The following is a 23,496-nucleotide window of genomic DNA, read 5'->3' on the forward strand; positions in this document are numbered from 1 at the left end:
CTTTTCACCTACAACATTTTTCCCCACTACGTGTCGTTTTCGAGATGTTTAGCTGTCTCGGTTATGAGTTCTGTGTCCCTGCCTATATTTGCTTCCTAGATTATAGAAAGGCCGTTGATTGTGTCATGCGGGACAAGTTGTGGCATGTGATCAACGAGTGTGGGGTTCCAAAACACCTGGAATCCTTCCTAAAAGGTCTTTATAATATCCATACTGCAACCATAAATGTAGATGGTGAATACTTGGAATTCTTCGATGAGACAAATGGCGTCAGACATGGTTGCACATTGTCGCCTCAGCTCTACACTATCTATGCAGGGTGTGTAATCAGGAAAGCGCTGGATGGCTGGGACGGTGGGATTTCAATTGGCGGCAGGAAAATCAACAATTTACGCTTCGCAGATGATACTACACTCATAGCAGAAAGTGAGGAAAAACTTGGTAATCTGTTCTGAAGAGTGAAAGATATTATTCTAAACCTTAGTCTAGAGATAAACATGAAAAACACCAAACAAAATCGCCAAGGCATCGATCAAACCCAACTTACAGGATGCTTAAGGAATCTGGAGATAGTGATTATGTACATCTAGGCTCTCTGATCAATTGGAAGGGAAAGTGTGATAAAGAGATAAGACGACGAATCATTCTTGGCCGAGCTGCAATGGTCAAACTCACTAAGATATGGCAGAACCGGGCAATATCCAAGACAACGAAGATGTACTTGGTAGAAGCTTTGGTGTTTCCTGTGTTCTTATGCGAGACCTGTACCGTGTTGATGCCTTCGAGATGTGTTGTTGGCGGAGGATGCTACGTGTACCGTGGACACAAAAAAGAACAGATGTTTCAATAATTGAAGAACTTAAAATCACAAGAATGTTATCTTCTCGTGTCAGCCAAAGATACCTTCAGTTCCTTGGGCACATTTTCCGTGACGTCCTGAATTTTCAAACTTTAACGGACTTTTGGGTTTCTGTCTACATATATGCAAGAAACACGGTGGAATAACAGGAGTGTAAGACAAAGAGGGAATCGCTCAGATTAGAAAGTGTGTAAGGTGAGGATGTAGTAATTCTTCCCTACTGTTCAATAGGTAAATCGCTGAAACAATTATGGAAATAAAATAAAAGTTAAGGAGTGGGATTGAAATTGAAAGCTGAAGCATATCAATGACAGGAGGAGGCAATATAAAAAAAATCAAAAATCAGTCTGATGGTCATATAATATAGACTGGGAATAAACCAAATAAATAATAAATATAGCAGAAGTGACATTAGCGATAAACGTGACTTCTAACTTTGGGTTCATTAACTTATCGTGCTTGGGTTCAGAGTCAAATACAGTTTTTTAAAGGACAAAAGTCTTTTGCAGTACCACTTGATGGCCCAAAGCACCGAAATTGAAATTGAGAAATAAATAATTTCTGCAGTCTACGGCGAAAATGATTTCTTTTAAAAAATAACTAGGGAGTGCTGTAGTAGAGTTACTGAGAGAATTCTGCTACCTTGGAAGCAAAATAACAGATAATGGAGGATATGAGAATCACGGAGGATGTAAGAATCGGACTAGCACTGGCAAAGAAGGCATTCCTCGCTAAAATTAGTCTATTGCGTAAAACACAGGATTCACAAAAGGATGCTGAAAATTGTGGTCTCTGATAAGATGAGAAATGAGAGGTTCAGCAGCAGAAACTATGAGAAAAGGAATATGTGGGAAATGCCGACCAAAGAACAGGTAGAATGATAATAGGGAGAATATAAGGGAGCCGTTGCGGGCAAGAAAGGGGGAAGATATACGTTGAAGTACATCCAACAAATAAAGGAGGGCATTGGGTAAAGTGCTGCTTTGAGATGAAGTGGAAGACACTACAGAGAAAGTCATGGCGGGACGCATCAAATCAGTCTCAGAAGGGTTACCAAAGGGAAAAAAGGTGAGCGATGTCGTCGCTTTTATAGTTTGTTTGCTATGGCGCTCAAGAATGCAGACTACTGTTGCCAGTTGGAGCGACATCGACGGCGTTTACGTGTCCATTGCAGTATAAGAACTTTTTTGCGACGTCAGAGGAAGCTGACACAATATGATTCGTGCCACCAGTCCTCCTCTAATCTACGGCGTATACCTGTCGACGCAAACAGGTGCACATCTGTAGCAGTGACACAGTGCTGAGTGTGGACGCAGATGTTCTGTCGATTACTGTGGTACTTTGATGCTCCAACGCTCTTGTCGCTGCATAAGACCCTCTTCTACTCGATGTTTCCATACAGAGGTCAGTTTTGCAGCAGCAGCACTAGCTCGGACCAGTCACTACCGAATCACCAAGCAATTTCTCGGAACTGATCATTCTGTCTCGTTGGACATTCGAAACGTGCCTTACTCAACACTTGCCGATGACGTCTTCGCAATGAGTCCCTTTAGAGAAGTTCAAAGATTAGATTAGATTAGATTCAGTGTTGGTTCCATAGACCCAAAAAATGAGATGATTTTCGTGGGTGTGGAACATGGCAGAAAGTATAACATAAAAACATAAAACATTTGAATACAATATTTACTACCCTGATCATTTACCAGGAGATAGTCGAAATAGGTTAATATAATGCGGTAAACTGGAACAGCTGATATTTACAGAATTAACACGCTGACAGAATGAAACATTGTTAAGCACTATTAATAAATTTATCGTACACAAAATACATCTTGAATGTGACCAAGTGCTATCAAAACTGAAATCAAACAGACATTTTTACTTAAGGTGGCATAACACTCTCTGTTAAGATATTCATCTATAGCGTAGAAGGAGTTGCCTATAAAAAGTGTTTCAAACTCTGTCTAAACCTTATTTCATCTGAAACCAAGTTTTTAATGGTTGTTGGCAATTTATTGAAAATGTGTGTTCCTGATTATTTGACTCCTTTTTGGACTAAGGTCAGTGATGTTAGGTCTTTATGTAGATTCTTATTCCTAGTACTGATACTATGTATTGAGCTATTGGTTGCAAATGTATTATTTGCAAAAAATTTCGGTAAGTAATAAATATACTGAGAAGCAGTGATAGAATACATACTTCCTTGAACAGATTTCTACATGATGTTTTTGAATTTACACCACGACTGATTCTTATCACACGCTTTTGAACCCTAAAAACTTTTGCTCGGCTTGATGAGTTGCCCCAGAGTATGATCCCATACGACATAATAGAATGAAAGTAAGCAAAGTATGCAACAATATATTTATATCCCATACATCTGACATCGCTCTTTGTCATTGCAAATATTGACTTGTTTAGGCGCTTAAGCAATTCTGTGGTATACCCTTCCCAACTGAATTTATTATCGAGTTGCAATCCCAAAATTTTAACACTATCAACCTCTTCTATCTGCATGTCTTCATATGTTATACACATGCTGGAAGGAAATCTCTTACATGTTCTGAACTGTTACTCACAGCTTGGGACTGTCAGGTTCTCTGAACAGTGCAATGGATTATCTGAGAGCAGTCTTTAAAAATAACTTCAGTAAAATGGAAATGACACTCACGTCTCTAAAAGAAGTAGCATCCATCATCAAATCCTTAAAATCTAAGTATTCCAGTGGGTATGGTAACATATCAACAAAGTTAAGCAAAGAGTGCTCATGCGAGTTCTAACTTATTTCTGTAATGTATCTCTCATCGGTGGAACGTTTCCAGAGTCGCCAAAATCTGCTGACGTTAAGCCTCTTTACAAGAAGGGGGATATACAGATACTATCAGACTATCGACCAATTTCACTTTTGCCGGCTTTCTCAATAATATTTGAAAAGATTGCTTTCAAGTGTCTCCTTAAGCATCTGACTGCAAATAATATATTGTCCAATCACAGTTTAGATTTGTTAAGGGTTCTGATATAGAGAAAGCTATTTACACTTGCAGTGAGAATGTACTTAATTCATTAGATAATGAATTAGAGGCTACCGGCATTTTGTGTGAACTTTCAAGAGCCTTTGATTGTGTGAACCACATCATTCTCTTAAGTGAATCAGAATATTTGGTGTCACCCACAATGTTGCGAAATAGTTTCAGTCTCATCTATCTAACAGGAAACAAAGGGTGTCGTTGCGAATACCTGTGCAGTAAGCAGGTCAGTCTTCATCTGACTGAGAATTAATTACATGTGGTGTTCCTCAAGTTTCCATCTTAGGTCCATTGCTTTTTCTTGTGCACATTAATGACCGCTCGTCTGTTACATTGCCAGATGCTAAGTTTGTTTTGTTTGCTGATGAAACAAACATTGCAATAAGTAGGAGGTCAATTACAGATTTAGAAATAGCTGCTAATCAAATTTGCGCTGACATTTATAAGTGGTTTAAAGCTAATTCACTTTGAGACGACCCGCTATATTCAGTTCAGAACCTGTAAGAGAAAGGCTTAGTTACAGTTTCCAAGAACAAAAAACTGCAGTGCTTGCGATACAAATTAGTCGCTTATCAGAACATTATATTCGTACTTTCAGCGTGATATAGTCTGTAATTTTATAAAGGAAGTGAACTTCACAAGAGCTGTTCGCTAGGTGCTCAAATCCAGTTAATGGTAACAAAGAACTACGAAGTTCATAAAAATGAAAAATGGTGTGCCAATGGCTGCAGTGGGTGGAGGGCCACTCACTTGTTGTAGAGGACGATGTCGGGCAGCCAGATGTGCTCCGAAGGAACGTGGAGGGTGTCCACGCCGCCGTAGTCGTCCGGGTTCCACTTGAGCTTGTAGTCGTTCCACTCCTGAAACACGAGGGCCACCGTCTCAGTCCCAGCACGCACCATCGTTAAGTTCACTTAATGACAATCTGAAATGCTGCAAGATTTTCGAAATTTTGAGAAAAATGAAGTAATCTGTAGGGAAAGGAGGATGATGTACGAGATGTACAACAACCCATTTGGAACAGTAACAGTGAAGGATCAAGAACAAAGTGAACGCATTAAAAACAGTATTAGACAGGCATGCAGTTTTTCACCACTACTGTTCAATCTCTACATCGAAGACGCAATTACAGAAATAAAGTAAAAGGTGAAGAGTGAGGAATAAAATTTAGGATAAAAGACTGACAGTAATATGAATCAGTGATGAGATTACGATCCGTAATAAAAGTGAAGAACAGTCTAACGAATAGACACAATGGATTGACAGTAATCGAAGTAAGACAAAAGTAATGAGTGACAAAAATGAGATTAGCGAAAAAATTAACATCAAAATGGGGCACCAGGAAACAGTTGAAGATTAGGAATTCTGCTACCTCGGAAACAAAATGACACACGACAACGGAGGCATGGAGGAAGTAAGAAGCAACATCCTAGGGGGAACAATAACAGTGAAAGACCAATAGAAAGTGATCGCACTAGAAACAGCGTTAGACAAGCATACAGGTTTTCGCGGCTACTGTTCAACCTGTACATCGGAGAAGCAATTACAGAAAGGTGAAGAGGACGAAAAAAAATTAGGACAAAAGACTGACAATAATAAGAATCAGTGATCACTTTGCTACCAGCAATGAAAGTGAACAACGGTCCAATGGATAGACAGTAGGGATTGGCAGCAATTGAAGTAAGACAAAAGTAATGAGTGGCAAAAGTGAAATTAGCGAAAAAATTAACATCAAAATGCGGCTGCAGGAAGTACATGAAGGACAAGAATTCTGTTACCTCGGATGCAAAATGACACACGACGAACGAAGGAAGGAGGAAGTAAAAAGCAAATTAGCACAGAGAAACAGAGCATTCCTGGCCAAGACAAGACTACTAATACCAAACATCGGCCTTAATCTGAGGAAAAAATTTCGGAGATTGTACGTTTGGGGGCACTGCATCGTATGGCAGTCAGTCGTATGCCGTGAGGCAACAAGAAGACGAGAATCGAAGCTTTTGAGATGTGGTGCTACAGAAGAACGTTGAAAATCAGGTAGGCGGGTAAGTAATGAAGGGGTTCCCGCAGAACCAGCTACGAAAGGAACGCATGGAAACCACAGACAAGAAAATGGGACAAGATGGCATGAAATGTGTTAAAAAATCGGAGAGTTACTTCTACAGTACTATAGAGAGCTGCAGGGGCTAAAATTTTCAAGGGAAGGTAGATTTGAATACATTCATAATCCTAACCGAGAACTTAGGGTGTAAGTGCTACTCAGGTTTGTGGCGGGCCGCATCGAACCTGATGACTCATCTCTTTTCCAGTTTAATATCAGTATAAGAGGGCTATCTGGAATGTGAATTGACCAACAACATTGATGATTTAGGAATTCTTACACTTTCGTATGCCATAATTAGGTATGCCTATGATATGAGGGGATATTTCCTAAGGATGATTACTCAATGTTTAAAAAGAAAGTAAAATCACAAAATAGTCATATACACACATACCAAAAAATATACCCAGTAAAATTCTGAAACTGTAAATGCAATTTTTAATGTCAACAAAACGAGGTACATCTTCCATGACATAAAACTATCAATAAACGGCAATACTATTCACAGATGCCGCACATACTTCGCAGCACCATCAAATGCTCTCATTATGTTGATTTAAGATCCCAATTGGCAGCCGATGTCAACCGTCTGGACATTTGAAAAAGTCACTGTTGGCAACTGGTGATCATCAGAGCAGTTTATCCAATGCATTCGGGCATTACCGTTCGTGAAAAGTAAACCTGGAACCAGTGCCAAGTGCACCAGTGAACAGCCATTCTTGTGACCAAAGCTATGGAAGTCTGGGTGTTAGCAGTAATCCTCTGCCACCAACTAAAATGTAAATATCGCTGATGGCTCCATCTGCGAGGCGCCCGTCAACAGAACAGTCGTCTCTTCCACGTCGTTGCTGTGAACGAACCGTTAACCATTTCCATCGAGGGTTTCTTGCGATTCTGCAGCCTCCAGTGCGATTCATATGTGGAATGAACTTTCTCCAACTTCTACAATACAATACAAAATACGAAGGAAAGATATATACCAACAGACATATGGAATACAGATGAACTACTCTGTAATATGGATTTTGTTTAAAAAGTAACAGGAAATTTGTTCAGTAATTATGATTAGGAAATTTGTTATTTCGTGTATTTTTTTCACTCCTATTGATAGGTTATTTTCGAGGTCGTGTTTGCAAATATACCTGAAAAATACATGTACGATGTTGGGCGTCGTGCTTAGTTAATCTTTTGTCACCTGTTAAAAAGGCTACATATGTTTTCGTAGTAAAGCTGATTATGTATTTTGTGTAAACATGGTTCACTAAGTTTGTGTTACATTTTCATATCAGAACGGAATTAGGAGCAGTAAAGTTTTAGAAGTGTTAAATACGGCTTTTAGTGACTCTGTATTGAGTAAAACAAGGTTCCCAGTCATATTTTCGTTTCGAAGAGGACCGCGGCGAAGTTGAAGAGCACCTTGGACGCCTCAGTATACCGTCAACCGATGAAATTGCAGTAAAAGTGAAAGAAATGATTGTGAATGATGGGCTAATCACGATCAGAGAAGACGCTTATCGTGTTGGCGTAATAGTTGGCGCATGGTTTGGAATTCTGTTGTATATTTTGGGTACGAAACGCATGAAAGTTAAACTTATATAAAACTGATGAATTTCGGAGATACTCAGTGGCGAATTCAAGAACAAGATAGTAGTAACAATACGACTGCAGGTAAAGATCTTATCTCAAGGTCAAGCCCACGCTTACAGCGAACTCTGCCGCCTGTTGAAGCCTGTCGGCCACTTGGGTGAGGTATATTCGAGGTAAGGATGTAACCTGACAGATGTTGCGTTTCCCCCAGTTCCACCGCCCATGCCTGTAGATTATTTGTGTATGTACATTCAAGGTCAGGATGTTATTTGATAACAGTCACGAACCGTTCCCGCTTTCCGATGCCACGCCTCTGGGGCACTTGTGTGTGGTATATTCATGGTCAATATGTAGCCTGGTACACTGTCCACGTGACTCTGATAATTACGTGACGATTAAAATGGCGGAAAACCAAAGAACTCCTCCAGTTCTAATGCAGGTAATAATCCAAGATAAGGTCATCCTCCCCCCCACCCCCATCCCTCCCGTCCCATCCACCCTTCTCTGCCTGGACCAATTGGTAGACTTGAATCAAGTCTCCCCTCCTCCCTGACTATTCCAATTGCGGCATACATGTCTGTAAACGATTGAATCCGAACAACATCGTGGCAGCACAGAATGCTCAGCTGCGTACATGAACAACGAATAGCTATACAAGAGAACGACGACAGTGAAAATTTGTGCCTAACTGTGATACGAGACCGGATATCTCAGTCTACGCGATCGGTCACCTTGACCGCCGTGTCTGTCCTGTACACGAATCACGGCCAGACCAAAACTTCCATGTATCGTCTCTCCTGTGTCATATGTCCAAAGGAATACGCACTGTGACGTCTAAATCTGTTATGAAATACATGAAATGTATTCTCAGTTGCGAGTACGAACAACCATCAACTCCATCTCCACTGACTATAGACGCCTTGTGGTGTGCTAATTTTAATGATGCATTACTGGAAATATGCTCAGGAATTCGAGATATGTAATAAAACGTAGATCGTTTTTTAAGAGTGGCTACATTCTCCTCTGCTGCCAGATGCTTCCTATAACATTCCCGTCTTATCACCAGTACATGTGCCGGCCGCGGTGGCCGTGCTCTTCTAGGCGCTTCAGTCCGGAACCGCGTCACTGCTACGGTCGCAAGTTCGAATCCTGCCTCGGGCATGGATGTGTGTGATGTCCGTAAGTCAGTTAGGTTTAAGTAGTTCTAAGTTCTAGGGGACTGATGACCTCAGATGTTAAATCCTATAGCGCTCAGAGCCATTTGACCCATTTTTGAACCAGTACATGTGATGCTTTTTCGGTTGCTGGCCGTGTGTGAGAGCGAGAGTGTACCCTCCATCTCTCTTATTTCTCAGATTGGTGGATGATTTCCAGCGGTTGATAGCGGTTAAGGCAAGATTAGTCCTATCATTTTCAGTCATCTTCATGGGCTGTTGCCCACGTCAATGGCGGTGCTTCTCCAACCCTTAAGTTGTGGCTATTTGGTTATTTATTTATTTATTTATTTATTTATTTATTGATTTATTTAACCTGGCAAGATTAGGGCCATCAGGCCCTCTCTTACATCTAACCAGGCATTCTACTTATTTTACATTCATATGTTTTAGTAGGCATGTTAAACTACATCTAGTACAAAAAGTGAAATAAACAATTTGAAGGGTACACCTGGAAAAATACATACATATAGAGTTTATATTCTTAGATCACAAGTACTGTTATAATTAGACATTATTGAACAGACAGATATGAGGTAGGAGTGCTGGCAGCAGGGAGTATGAGGGAGACTCATGGTGAAGGGAGGAGAGGAATAAAGAGACATGATGAAACATAATTAAGGAAATATAAAGGAAAAGAATATTGCGTGGCTAATAGATATAGATGAAAAGGAAGGCATCTCAGGAGCAAGATAGGAGACGCTAGCTTTGCTATTTGACAGATGAAGGGATTGCCCTTGTACATTAATTTTGTGGAGAACTTTATGAGGATGATAGTAGGAAATGCTTCAACTTCTTCTTAAAAGCAGCAGGAGATTGAATTTTGCGCAAGGTAAGGGGCAGTTTGTTCCAGAGGCGGACAGCGGCAACTGAGAAGGAGTTTGCAAAAGTTTTTGTTTTGTGAGTGGGCACAGTTAGGATACCAAATAAGAGTGACCTCGTGTTTCGATTATGATGACATGACAGGTTTTTAATCTCTGAAGCAAGGTACTGGGGTGCTTGCGCGACGAGGAGTCGGTGAAGTAGACATAGAGTGTGGTAGTCACGCAATTTGTCCGGCCGCAGCCACCCTAGCTCGGAGTATGAAGCACTAACATGATCGTATCGGCGAATGTTGCAGGTGTAACGCACACAGGCATTCATGGTTAGCTCTAGCCGTCTTTTGTTTTCACTACTCATGCCTTGTTGAATCACATCACAATAGTGGAGGTTCGGTAGAACGAGTGCTTGCACGAGCTGGCGTTTCAAGTCCTGTGGAAATATGTTCCGAAACTTTTTGAGAGCATAGAGACAAGCAGACGTCTTTCGGCACACTGCGACTGTATTCTCCGCCCAGTTGAGATGCTCATCCAAAGTTACACCCAAATTCTTCACTGTTTTCTGAGATGGTATTGGAGTACCGTCGAGCAGAATAGGAGGTAGCCGTTCGCGGAAATCTGAACTTATTAATTTCTGATGGGCTATTAAGATTACTTGCGTCTTTTTTGCATTTAATTTAAGCCCCAGGTTTTTCGCCCATGTCACTACTGAAGACAGGTCATCATTCATCTGAGCGATTGCAGTGTTTACATCTTCAGGTCTGACGCTTAGGTAGAGCTGGAGGTCGTCGGCATAGAAATGATATTTACAGGAGGACAGAACCGACGAAATATCGTTGACATATAAAGAAAATTTGGTTATGTGTGGCAGCATGAGACCGTCACCGCAGCAACAGCCTGAGCGTCATCATACAGCGGCGTGCTGTAGTGCGATTCGCTCAAAGATAATTACGCATGAGTCTGAGCCATGCACTTTTTATTTGCTTTCAAATAGCGCGAATGTCCATCCCATTCCTACCTATTCAAGTGGAGTTGGTGGTTATTACATAATTTTTTTTTCATGATGTGGGGCCACAGTCATATTTCTTTAAAATCAGTACCGCCATTAGACTGTTTTTATTTGCACTGTTACATTTACACGATCATGATTTCGGCTTCGAAGTACCTTTATCAAATGTTCTAAGTGTTATACAGCGCCTAAGATGACATAGAGTCGTATTTAAAATACACAATGTGTCTAATAGTGTATTTTAAATACGACAGTACGCCATCTTAAGCACTGTAAAACACTTTAAACACTTTATAATGGCAACTTTGAAGCCGAAATCATGATCGTGTAAATGTAACACTGCAAATAAAAAAAGTCTAATGGCGGTACTGACTTTAAAGAAAGTTATTACATAAAATGTACATATAGAAACGTGTTGTCAGTCAATATTTTTCCGTCATTATTTACAAGTTTACTGTAGCCCCATATTATCATATTCCCCTAAGGTAACCTTACACTTTGTTTTTTAACACTTTATTAATCCATATATAAGTTCCTTGTAGACTTAGCACATACTGGTTTCAGAGTGCTATTAGTTTAACATGGGATGTAGGTGTATTTGTTAAGATATCACGAAGTTTTCATAGATTAACTTGTGACATTGCTGTATTTATTTAAATATCACGCTCCACTAACTGTTCAGTCTCTTACTTAAGTGCATCATTAGTTGATGATCTTGAAAAGTGTGTGTTTGAGTAAAGCGGGTCTAAAAATGAAGCACATTCTAAATAGCAGTGGGATGTGGCCATATTTAGGAATTCCTACAGTATAAATGTCATACGTAATTAATTTACGTTAATTCACTGGTATCCCAGACAATCATTGTAATGAAAAAGTATCGTATGTAATATACAGTACTTACTGTCATTTTGAAGCGTATGCTTTGATGTGATTAAACTACAGTATTTCATCAGCAACCCAGTTATACACTGTAATGTCAAAGTACTTTACATCATAAATTATGTTAATATTACCCACCATTTTTCAGAGAAGACCATGACTTTTTTTCCAGGCGATTGAAACATTTTACGATAAATTGTGTCTATTACTGAAATACTTCCATAGAACTGAAGAAGCAGTTTCAGACAAAATACACTCAGAATACAGAACTGTTACGAAATATATGGAGGACAATGATATAACTGAGGAGTAATCGAATAATGTGGTGCTGCTTAGAAAGTTACAAATGTGTTATTATAATGACAATAATTAATCGGTGTGTCAATTTGGTGTAGTGCGCCCAACACTGCAAATATTTGCGCATATAAATTATTTTTGAAGTAGTAGCGCGCCTAAAACTTACCAAATCTTTCCTTTCAGTACGTTAAAATATTAGTAACAGTCATGAGATAAACTCTGTTATTAATCACGTAAAATTACCTCGATATTTTTCTCGAATTGCCGCTACAGATCATTAATATACAAAATGGTGACAAACTTTAGTGTGGCCTATACGTTAAACGTTTCACAAGCGTGTCTGCATTTGAGTTCTCACAAACACACGCGCGTTACAAGATAAGGTCTGCCTTAAGGTAATATTGTTACATGGATTAGCTCAACTCACCACTGTTATGGTTTACAACAAATCTTTACGTGAAAGTGTTGATACTTTTGATGAAATATGTGTTTTGCGGTGATTATGGTATGCTGCAGTGATGTTGTTGGTAACTGCTACTCTGTAAGATGCCTGTCATATCATAAAACTACGCAATACGCAAGGAAGCCTGGATACTGTTGATGTAAAGTAAGTTAAACGAATAGAGTAGTGTATGTAAGCAGTGTTAACATTAATTTCAAAATAAATACCATACTCGCTGATAATGCCGCAACAGTGGTGAAACTTGTTTGGGTGAGAAGAAAATAAAACTGGTTTCCATAAGGCGGACCTGTTCTATAAAAATAAAAATACTATACATTTATTAAAAATCTAACAGCAACATAAGAGTGTTTCACTCTACTTTTCGGAGGAATGTGGCTGACTAGCCAATAACATGGAAGAAAACCTACAGCAAAGCATTCGTCAGTGTCCCTTGAAAGCTTATGATTAACGTTAATAATGGTTCCATTACAGAATACCGAAATCTACGACCAAAAGAAGTATACGATGTTGAAATAAGGATGTGGTAATGTAAAACATGTATTGCTCATGCTGAGTGAGGAGAATATTCTCTGGTAATATCCGAAACATTTCTCTACATTTGAAATGTGCTTCTCATAGTGATGACGTTCGCAGCAGTTCCTCTTTGTGTTGAACGATGTTGCAGCAAAGCAAAGTCTTTCCAAAAACCCGTTGCCTAATTTTGTGGACGGTTATGATTTGGCTTTGCTGTACCGCTATTTGCATATTTTTTGCGTCGTGGCATCTGCTATACTGTACCCAGGTTCGTAGGAGTAACACTAGGCCTAGCATAAGAAAATATTGTTTTTCTGCCTGTGTCCTTTAATCACGTAGAAACGTCGATTTCTTATGGAGTTATCAAAATCAGTACCTGAACACGAAATCAATTTATGTGCACAATTTCTCTTTTTTTTCCCCCGGCTCACTGTGTGGCTTCCTTAAATAACTTTAGTCGAAAGCCGTCATGACTCGATTGAACGGACAAGTGCGTCCCTTAACAACAGAGTAGTCTGTAGTGACCTCATCTTCCACGGAACTTTAACGCTACCATAGCCGTATTTCTCTTGCACTAATACGGAGGTCAATCACAGTATTTAGTCGTATGAAGAGGGGTTTGAACTGTAAGCTACAGTCGTCTTCAGATTAAACGTTGTTGCAGAGAATTCCAAAACCGCGGAACATGCATTGTCATAATCAAAAAGGTTTGCCTTAGCCGTTTGGTGAATCTGATATGAGTATGACTGCAGTTTATAGTCAGATTTATGTAAGAATAACATCTGTGATTATAGTCCGCATAGATCAAAGATAAGATATTGATTTTATTCCATACTCAAATATGACTATTGTTTGGCATTTTGCTTCCTCGATTTTTTACCTCACTGAAAGGGAGAAGTCGGAGCATGGGCTCCTGAAAATGTGTTCGTAGCCAGTACAAAGACAGCAAAGATATTAGTCCTTTATACCGGGTGATCAAAAACCAGTATAAATTTGAAAACTGAATAAATCATGGAATAATGTAGATAGAGAGGTACAAATTGACACACATGCTTGGAATGACATGGGGTTATATTAAAACAAAAAAAAGAAACGTTCAAAAAATGTCCGACAGATGGCGCTTCATCTGATCAGAATAGCAATAACTAGCATAAAAAAGTAAGGCAAAGATGATGTTCTTTACAGGAAATGTTCAATATGTCCACCATCATTCCTCAACAATAGCTGTAGTCGAGGAATAATGTTGTGAACAGTACTGTAAAGCATGTCCCATGTCTGGAGTTATGATGAGGCATTGGCGTCGGATGTTGTCTTTCAGCATCCCTAGAGATGTAGGTCGATCACGATACACTTGCGACTTCAGGTAACCCCATAGCAAATTATCGCACGGAGGTCTGGGGACCTGGGAGGCCAAGCATGACGAAAGTGGCGGCTGAGCACACGATCATCACCAAAAGACGCGCGCAAGAGATCTTTCACGCGTCCAACAATATGGGGTGTTTTTTTTTGTTCCTAATAAAACCCCATGTTATTCCAAGCATGTGTGTAAATTTTTACCTCTCTATGTACATTATTCGGTGGTTTATTAAGTTTTCAAATTTATCTTGACTTTTTGATCACCCGGTACATAACTTTGAACAGAGATGAGCAAATTTTTATTTTTAACACCGATGCATACTTTATCGATAAACAGTAGTGACGTAACACCTTTTATGACTACTCTTCATTTTACGAGAGTAGGTATCTATCAGTATGTGAACTTTACGTGACTTCTGATAATTATTTCCGTTTCCTTCGCCGAAACTGGCAGCGATTGTTTTTCGTGTTTCGTTAACACACAGTTCGTTAGGAGAAGCGTAAAAAAATAGAAAACCGCTGACGGCACTTGTGGCTCAGAAGCACCGGGACAGCTTTTTATTTTCCGGAAGGCCTTGCCCGAAGCGGGAACAGTTTGTGTTGGGAGCGGTCGACAAACTGGGCGGCGGTCACGGTAAATTGTGTGCGCGCCGACATCAACTTTTTTAATGACCAGGCGGCAAGTGCACAGTGGCTCGCCATGGGGAGGGAGCGTCGTGGGGGGGGGGGAGAGGGAGGGGGTGGCCTCGTTGCAGCGGACGAGCAACTCCGATGGCCGGCGGGGCTCCAGCTCAGCCGAACTAAAAGCGACCGCCACATCAGCTGGCGTTATGCTTGACAATAAACTGCGCAATTAACAGCCTCGCTTCGATTTTAATTTATTTACCACCCTCGACGGTCACCATAAATCAAACTAATCTTGATCAGAGAGCGGCATACTGTTAAGCTCCCTGCGCGTATTGCTGAATGTCCTTATAGCAGGCGGTCGACGAAGTCAATGAGTGTGTTTAAACACGTACCATTTAGCTATTTATCTGGCCGTTAGAAGTTTTTTGAGACACGATCCTCGTAATTTTTTTCTGCTGAACATGTCCATTTAAAGGTAAACCGGTTGTAATGTAATAAATGCATATGTAATTACAGTTGTTATGGCTTTTACTAATCTTCTCATAAACCAAAGTGATATTTGTCGTACAAAATAAAAGTTATCTTGACAAAACACAAATAGTGAAATTTTCTAGGGTTATTAGTCGAGCCGTGGTGTCGTGATGTCGCAACGTTTCTATGAGTTTCCTACTCACTATCTTCAACTGAAGTTCACTTCGACTGAAGATGACGAATACGAAACTCGTGACGGTGCGACTCGGCGGATAACGCGAGAAGACTTCATCAGTGAAATCCGCCGAGAAAACCTGCATTCTCACAAACACTAATAAAATATTTATGTTCATGCTTCGGAAACTTATCAGATGTGGGCGATGGTAGTCCAGTACGGAGCTGCACAATTGATGTCTCACCAGCAGCAAAACAGCACACAGAAAAGTATGCGGTGAATCGTTGAAGTGTTTTAGAAACGTGAACTTCATACAACTTGTTATAGTCTCACTAGACTTCTTCAGTCAAAACAGAGGGTTCTTTGATTGACAGATGACTGTTCGGAAATAAAGCATATGACACGAGGCGTATTAGGAAAGTAAGGTCCAGTTAAGCCCAAAATGGAAACCACTGTGAAAATCCGGTGGTACCTTACACAGATGTGTTGGTCAGTTTCTTTAGTGTGCCTGCCGATCCTTTCACGTCGCTCTTTTCAGCTCAGAGATCGAAGTGATCACGTAGAAATGCCTGAAACAACAGTGTCTCCTGCCAAGTATGAGGATCTGGTGAGAGATTTCGCCTGAAACTATGCAGCCCACATAACATATATGTCATTTTAGGCCGTATTCTGCAGGGGCAATGAAGACGCTCCTGGAGCGTTATTGGTGGGAAGTGTTTGATCACCCATAATACAGCCCTTTATTGTGTCCGTCTGTTGTTCATTTCTGCTCACATGAACCACGGGCTATGAAGACAACGTTTTGGCACAAACAACGAAAGCAGACCAGCGTAGAGAATTGGCGAAATGCACAGGCGGCTGTTGTCACTGACAAGGGTTCTGAAAGATTCGTACAACGCCACAAGAAATGTCTAAGTCGGAGCGGTGACTGTTTAGAGAGATATCTGGAAGGTGTGGCTAATTGCTGCTGGGAAAAAAGTTTTGAGTTTCACTGTGGTTTTCATTTCGCGACCTTGGTTTCGGAAAAGCCCTTGTACATTATTTAACTGTATACAATCCGTTGCCATAGCACTGTGTCGAATATTTACAACTGTCTTTGAACTATAACGCTTCACTGGATGAACACAATTACAAATTCTTCTTCTAAAGTACAAGTTCAACATTTACAAAAGTTGCGTTCCATCTGAGACTTGAATAGCACTGGTGTCCAAAAAAGATGATGCTTACTGCCTCATCTGAGGTCACAGATTGGTGTAAACGAGTCATTGCTCAGCTCCATATCGACTTCCGTGCAGTGGTGATGAGGTGCTGAGGGAGGGAGCGTGTCTTCTGGACCGGCACCCGTTGGCTTAACGCATTGCAGCGAGGCATCGGTAATATCTGTGGTATCGATGCGTGTTGCCGACTTTGGTGTAGCACCGCGATCCTTGGACGATAATACACAAGCACCTGATGAAAATATTCACTTTCCAACAATTTGACACGTTATCAAGTGAAATGACGCTGTGGTAAGAACAGGGCTCGCATTCGGAAGTGTGGTGGTTGAAATTCCGTTTGATGCAGTTCCAGATTTATGTTTCCCTCTGCCACTTGAGGCAAATGCTGCGATAGTTGCTGCCAAAAGGACGCGGCCGCTTCTCCATCATCCTAATCCAACTCTTTCCCGGTTCTCCGCCTCTAAGGACCTCGCCGTCGACGTGACGCTGAACTCTGACTTTTGCCCCTTCTTCATTTGTCATATTGAAAACAAATGAAAAGTAGAAAAGATACGTCGGTAGTGGAAATAAGCGCAAGAGAAAAGAGTATACAATTTGACCGAGAAAGAACACATACTGTACTTTACCAGATTATCAACACATACAAGCCGTGTCTCCCTGGAGCAATAGATGGAAAAGCGCCAACGTGTCCACAACTACTGGCATATGACTTCACTGCGAGAAAAATACTGCATTATTGATCTTTCAGATACTTAACTGTCGAAGTAAGGAAGAATGATAGGAGTTTTACGTTCATCAGTGAAGAGGCTATTACAGAAGCAGCATTATCAGTGGAGACGTATAGCGAATGGAACTGGCCTTGTCTCTAGTAAAAATATCGATTTCCTATATTTTTGGAACAGGAAAGAATGAATTATATGTGTTGGTACCTTCTTTTCCTTAGAGACGTTCTTTCTAAAAAGAATTGTTCAAATGGCTCTGAGCACTGTGGGACTTAAATTCTGAGGTCATCAGTGCCCTAGAGCTTAGAACTACTTAAACTGAACTAACCTAAGGACATCACACACATCCATGCCCGAGACAGGATTCGAACCTACGTCCGTAGCGGTTGCGTGGTCCCGACTGTAGCGCCTATAACCGCTCGGCCACCCCGGCCGGCCGTTCTTTCTAAGTAAAAGAAATTGCTCGCGCTGTTTGTCCTATAAAGTACGCTGGACGTGTGTCACTGCTACTTTTTATAGACACCTGAGTTCTTTCACACTCCAGATTTGTGGACGACATTTTGATTATTTGCTGAGGGCCTTCTAATGACACTGAACAACTGTTCAAATTTTTAACAAGTTTCTCTAAAAAATTACTTTCACATGTGAACTGTAAAACAACCTCCGCCAGTTCAATAATTTGGATTTTGCTTTAACAATAGCTGATAACAAAATTCCTTTCAATATTTAGCTGATAACAAAATTCCTTTCAATATTTTTCGCAAAGAAACCTGGTCTCATCAAATAGTGCCGTCCTGTGAAACACACCCTCATTCTCACAAAAATACATTTTTCATTCTTCCAGCCACAGAGCCATTTCTACTCCTTTATCTGGCGAAAATCTCGAAGCTGAAATCAATTTAATTAAAACTATATCGACCAGTAATGGAAACGAGCAAATCTTATGGATTACATTTCCAAATATAAACCAATAGCAGTATTACCACTCTTGGCCTTTTTCCTAATAACAAATGTAATGAAAAGAAAAAAGCTTTTACTTTATTTAGGACCTATGTCGTACAGGATTCTTTGTCTCCTCCAAAACAAATACGACGGTAACGTAGCATTTTCTACTAGTAACAGCTTAAAAAATAATTTTATTCATAATTTGAAACGAGCGCATTCTCCCTTATAAAACTCAGGTGTCTACAAAATTAGCTGTGACACATGCACAATATATTATTTGGGACAAAAAGGACGAATAAGTATTGTTAAAGACACCTCTTAAGAAAACATGCGTCCCATTACGGACCATATACCTAAACTAGTTCATGACGTCATTATACTGCAGACAGAGAGGAAAGTTAGACATTTTCAAACACCTTTCTTTTAATGACGGTTTGATACTTAATGAACAGTTACCATTACGATACAAAAAATTTTTGAAGCAGTATATAGCCGTTAGTTACAAATGTCTAAAATTTCTCCTCAGAATGAACTCTAAGATATCGTTTTCTTCCCTCTCTTTTATTTATTATGTGATCATTCGTATAAAAAATTACGTAATATTTGTGTTCCGTTGTCCTATATATTTTTTCATTTACCATAATACAGGCTATCCATATCTGGGATGAATACTTATATGCTACTGACAATATTTTCAGAAATTAGGCAACTGTTATCTTCGATTGTTATTTGATGGAGCGACTTGTTTAATGTCCACGTCGTGGCATCTTCAGCATGTGCGCCTCTTAGCGTCACGCCACCTCCAGTGATTGTTACCTTTCCCAGCCCTTAGCGACGTGTTCCGTGCTGGCATCTTTATGTGAGTTTCAATATCTTTATGTGGCTTTAGTATTAAATTCTTAATGAAATATTTTTTGTTAGGACAGCATTGTTGCTCTTAAATTCGTTCGTCAGTTATCAGATGTGTAGACAGCCTTCATGTAAAACTCTTCGGAATGGAAACTGGTTACTCCTTTATTTCTGTATGTTAATGTTTACTAATACTCTTTTTAGGTAATCGTGAATTTTCTGATGAAGGCACCTATAGATGGCGTCGAAACCCGGTGAAAGCACAATGTTGTTGCAGTCGGTTGGCTATGTTATACCTATTTGGAGCTATAACAGAAAATCTTATGTTATGTGAAAATTTTAAGTTTACGATTTTAGTAACCTAATGATTCAAGTGTAAATAAACAGAAGGAAAAATATAATATACGAGGATCGTCCCGAAAGTAATGCCCCCTACTTTTATTCGTGGAAACTACAGGAGATACAAAAATCACAACAGCACGGCTAAAGATATCAATATTTCAGCAATAGACTGTCATTTTTCCACATAGCACCATTCGTTATGCACTTTTGCCAACAATGAACCAGAGCCTGCCTTCCGTGTTTGTAAAAATCGAAACCAGCTGAGGCTAACCACTTCCCTACAGCTTTGACAACAGCATTCGAGTCTTGAAAATATTCGCCACGTAGTCCACCTTTCAGAGGCCCAAAGAGAAGGAAGTCTGGAGATGCTAAATCTGGACTGTATGGTGGATGCGTTAAGACAGTCCAGCCGAGTTTTGCAGTGTGTTGCGTGGTCCGAAAACTGGTGTGGGGCCCGGAGTTAACACATTGCAGTTGAAAGTTAATATCCTTCTCTGGCCTTATCCTGAAAATTCGGGCTTTCAGATTAGTGAGTGTTGTCTTGTAGCTTGCTGAATTTACAGTTCTTCCTGGCTCCAGGACATACAAAAGAACCACACCTTGGCTATCCCAGAAGTCTGTGCACATCACTTTGCCTGCAGACGGCTGTGTCTTGAATTTCTTCTTTGACAGGGAATTCGCACATCACCATTCTTTCTGTGCACTATATTTTTGTTCCGGAGACGATGCTATTCAGAATAATTTCACCTCAGCTTTATATTGGTCGAGCAGGTCCCGAGAAACTTTCATTCGATGAGTGTTTTGTTCTTCTGTAAGCATTCGCGGGACATATCTCGCACAGACTTCGCGATAACTAAGATGTTCCAGCATTGTTCCCACGGCATTAGAGGCGACGTTCAGCTTTTCACACAAATATGCTCCAATCAGCACGGGTGAGTTGATCAAGATGCTCTTCATTGCGAGGGATGACACCTGTGCATGGGCTACCAGGCAGTGTCTTGTCATCCAAACCCTCTTCATCACCTTGAAAATGCCGTACCCATCGCCTCATATTGATCACGTCTGCTGTATTGTCTCCTTACACATTTGGCAAGCGTCGGTGGATTTCAGTCGGCGCAGTTTCGTCAGCAATGAGCAATCCGATCACACATCGCTGTTTTATACGCGCGTCCATATCGGACTCCACTTTGGAACACTCCTCTTCTGGCGCCAACTACCGCAGAACAACGGTACTATCTGCAAATGAAAGAGGAGGGTTGAAGCACTGGCACTACACTAACGACATCTGGCGCGGATATCCCTAGTCATCACAAAAGAGTAGAAGACATCACTTGTATAAAAGACTCACACAAGAGAAAACATCAGTGGCTTCATCTATCTAGGAAAACATGATTGACAAACAACTGTATCAAGAACGACAAGGGAGAGAGTGAAACTTGTGTAGAAAGCTTTCTTCAAGCAAGAAACCTTCTGCGGTCAAAATTTGTTGTATGGCTGATGAAATGGATCCACACGTTACAGGTTCATCTGAAAACTGAGGGCGCGATGTGGGAAAACCAAAAAGTAATGAAGTTTTCACCTGACTCTAGATGTCTGGGAGTTTGTGTTGTCCTCATCATTTCATCATCATTCATGAAAGTGGCGAGATTGGACTGAGCAAAGGTTAGGCAATTGTACGGGTGCTGTTAACCGCGCAGTTGAGCGCCCCAAAAAGCAGACATCATCATCATCATCATCATCATCATCATCATCATGAATTGGAAGAATGGGACACGTAAAACTAAAAAATTATACGATGTGAGACAGAAGTGTTAGAACAGGTGGACGAAGACGAAACCGTGTAAAAAAATCTGAAGGGGTGATAGTTAAGACACGCCCCGAGACATCCAGGATTAATTAGAGCGACAGGGAAGGAAGAAACAAATAATATTCATGATGGAGCCTGGAATAGAATTTGACCCAGTCATAAAACCACTGGATTCCAGAGGAGATGAAGTTCAAATCCCCTTCGAATTACCCTGACTTCAATTTTCTTATTTGTTTCAGTTATTGTCGGGTGAGTAGTCATCTGATTCCTTTAATAAGACCATGTTTTTCATTCGTTTCCAAATGACCTAAGCTTCGAGTATCACGTATGCAACATAATTTAATGGCTAAATACAATGTTATGGATGAATGCACTCCATTCGTCATTGATTCCGGACAATGTCTTCTTTTAGCTGGTAGAGTAAGCTACCAGTAGACTTTTACGTTGACCAGTATCAGTCATGTACGTGTAGCGTAACTAAAAATGGGTTGAAGCTAATAGAGGCGATGTTAATAAAATTACTTTGATAGCGGTCGCCTGTTGGTAATTGAAGAAGTAAAAAATTTGTTCTTACATTTGCGAATATAGACAGTAAACTTTCGTCGATTCAAAGATCTCAAAATTTCGCAGGAAATCAGAATCAGCTTTACTTCAACGAAATGCAGTAATTAACTAGCGAGCTGCAAAGAAACGGTTTATCAGAGAGAGAATTCTCAGGACGGAGCAACTATTTACATTTCGAAGGGTGCGAAGTTTTTTGCCGATAAATGGCGGTAAAAAGAGAAAATAAGATAAATCATTCGATTAACGTAGAAATAATACGGGGTTTTCAAAAAGCCTCTCTGCAGTGCCGTATGATTGTTAGCCGCGCGTGCCGTGTGATTGTTCGCCTGCCTGGGTTTTTCAAAGAAACAATAAACGCACAACGATACTGCAGTGATATTCTGTAACCATTAATAGTAGAACACGTGTTAAGTGAAATACTGAACGGTTATTTTCAACAAGATGGTGCAACCACGCATACAGCTCGCGTTTCAATGTCGCTGCTTGCTAATGTTTTTGGTGAATGCAGTTTCGGTATATTCACTGCCATACGGCACGCGCGGCTAACAATAATACGGCACTGCGGAGAGACTTTTTGAACACCCCGCATCTGGTTGTGGAGGTAACCAGGGGAGCAATTGATGATGTGACAGAATAGGTGCAGATGGAATGTTCGCAAGTGAAGAAGGCCCATTTTCTAAGTGCTCCTCCCAGCGCCAACGCATGAATTTGTTGCGGGCTCTCCTGAGCCCTGTAACCCATAAATTCTCGTAACATTTCGTTTACAACACACCACCAGCGCCCCCTTCCAGCACCGCATCACCAATCCTTGTGCTTCACTGTGAAAATAAACACGCTCTCTCCACACCAGCTTATCTTTATACTTTCTACACTTCCCACAATCTTCCTTTTTTATGCTCCCGTATTTCATCCTTAAAGCAAATCTCTCGCATATTTTCCATGCCATTTCAGAACCAACCTTTCACAAAGCGTAACCTCTTACATTTTTGATAAAGCTATAGAATTCATGAAGTACTCGTCTGATTACAAAAAAATACCTTTATTTGGGAGCATTAACGTAAGGTGACATACTACGTAAAATAAGCTATAAGACCAAATAAAATAAAGGAAGACAGATCACGAAGGAATTATCCGAATGGGGCAGAAACGTGTAGATGTGATGTACCTGTAGAGACAAACAAGGGATTTCAACTTCTGAAAAAGTGGATGATTTATTCCAGAGAAAGAGCTTCGCAGATTAAGCAACTCAATAATGCGTTGGTCCACTTTCGACGTGCAAGCAGTTTTTCGCCTTGGCCCTGGTTGATAAAGAGCTGTTGGGTGACCTCCTGAGCGATATCGTATCCAATTCTTCCAACTGGCGCTTTGTATTGTCAAAATCTGGAGCTGGTTGGAGGGTCCTGCCCATAATGCTCCAAACTTTCCCAATTGGGCAGTGGTCCGGTGACCTTGCTGGCCAAGATGGGGTTTGGCAAGCGTGAAGACAATCAGCAGAAACTCTCGCCGTGTGAGGGTGGACATCATCTTGCTTTTGACACTCTAACACACCAATTGGACGAATTTAGGTATTATGTCTCAGGAGGACATCCAACAGTTCTACCAATGAATGATAATCTGAATAACTATTTGCATGAGGGCCAGACGTGGACCAGCGCATC

The 23,496-nt window shown here is 40.5% G+C and overlaps 1 protein-coding gene across 1 annotated transcript in view; it reads right to left on the bottom strand.

Moving 5' to 3' along the window:
• The window catches only part of LOC126198966 (acetylcholine receptor subunit alpha-like 1), a 407,815-nt gene that overhangs the window by 107,746 nt on the left and 276,573 nt on the right, over positions 1 to 23,496 (bottom strand). The window contains exon 3 of the mRNA XM_049935619.1: positions 4,636 to 4,745. Within this exon, the coding sequence (XP_049791576.1) occupies positions 4,636 to 4,745 (110 nt within the window). The remainder of the gene's footprint in view (positions 1 to 4,635; positions 4,746 to 23,496) is intronic.

The sequence above is a fragment of the Schistocerca nitens genome, chromosome 8, assembly GCF_023898315.1.
Source record: "Schistocerca nitens isolate TAMUIC-IGC-003100 chromosome 8, iqSchNite1.1, whole genome shotgun sequence".
Taxonomy (NCBI): domain Eukaryota; kingdom Metazoa; phylum Arthropoda; class Insecta; order Orthoptera; family Acrididae; genus Schistocerca; species Schistocerca nitens.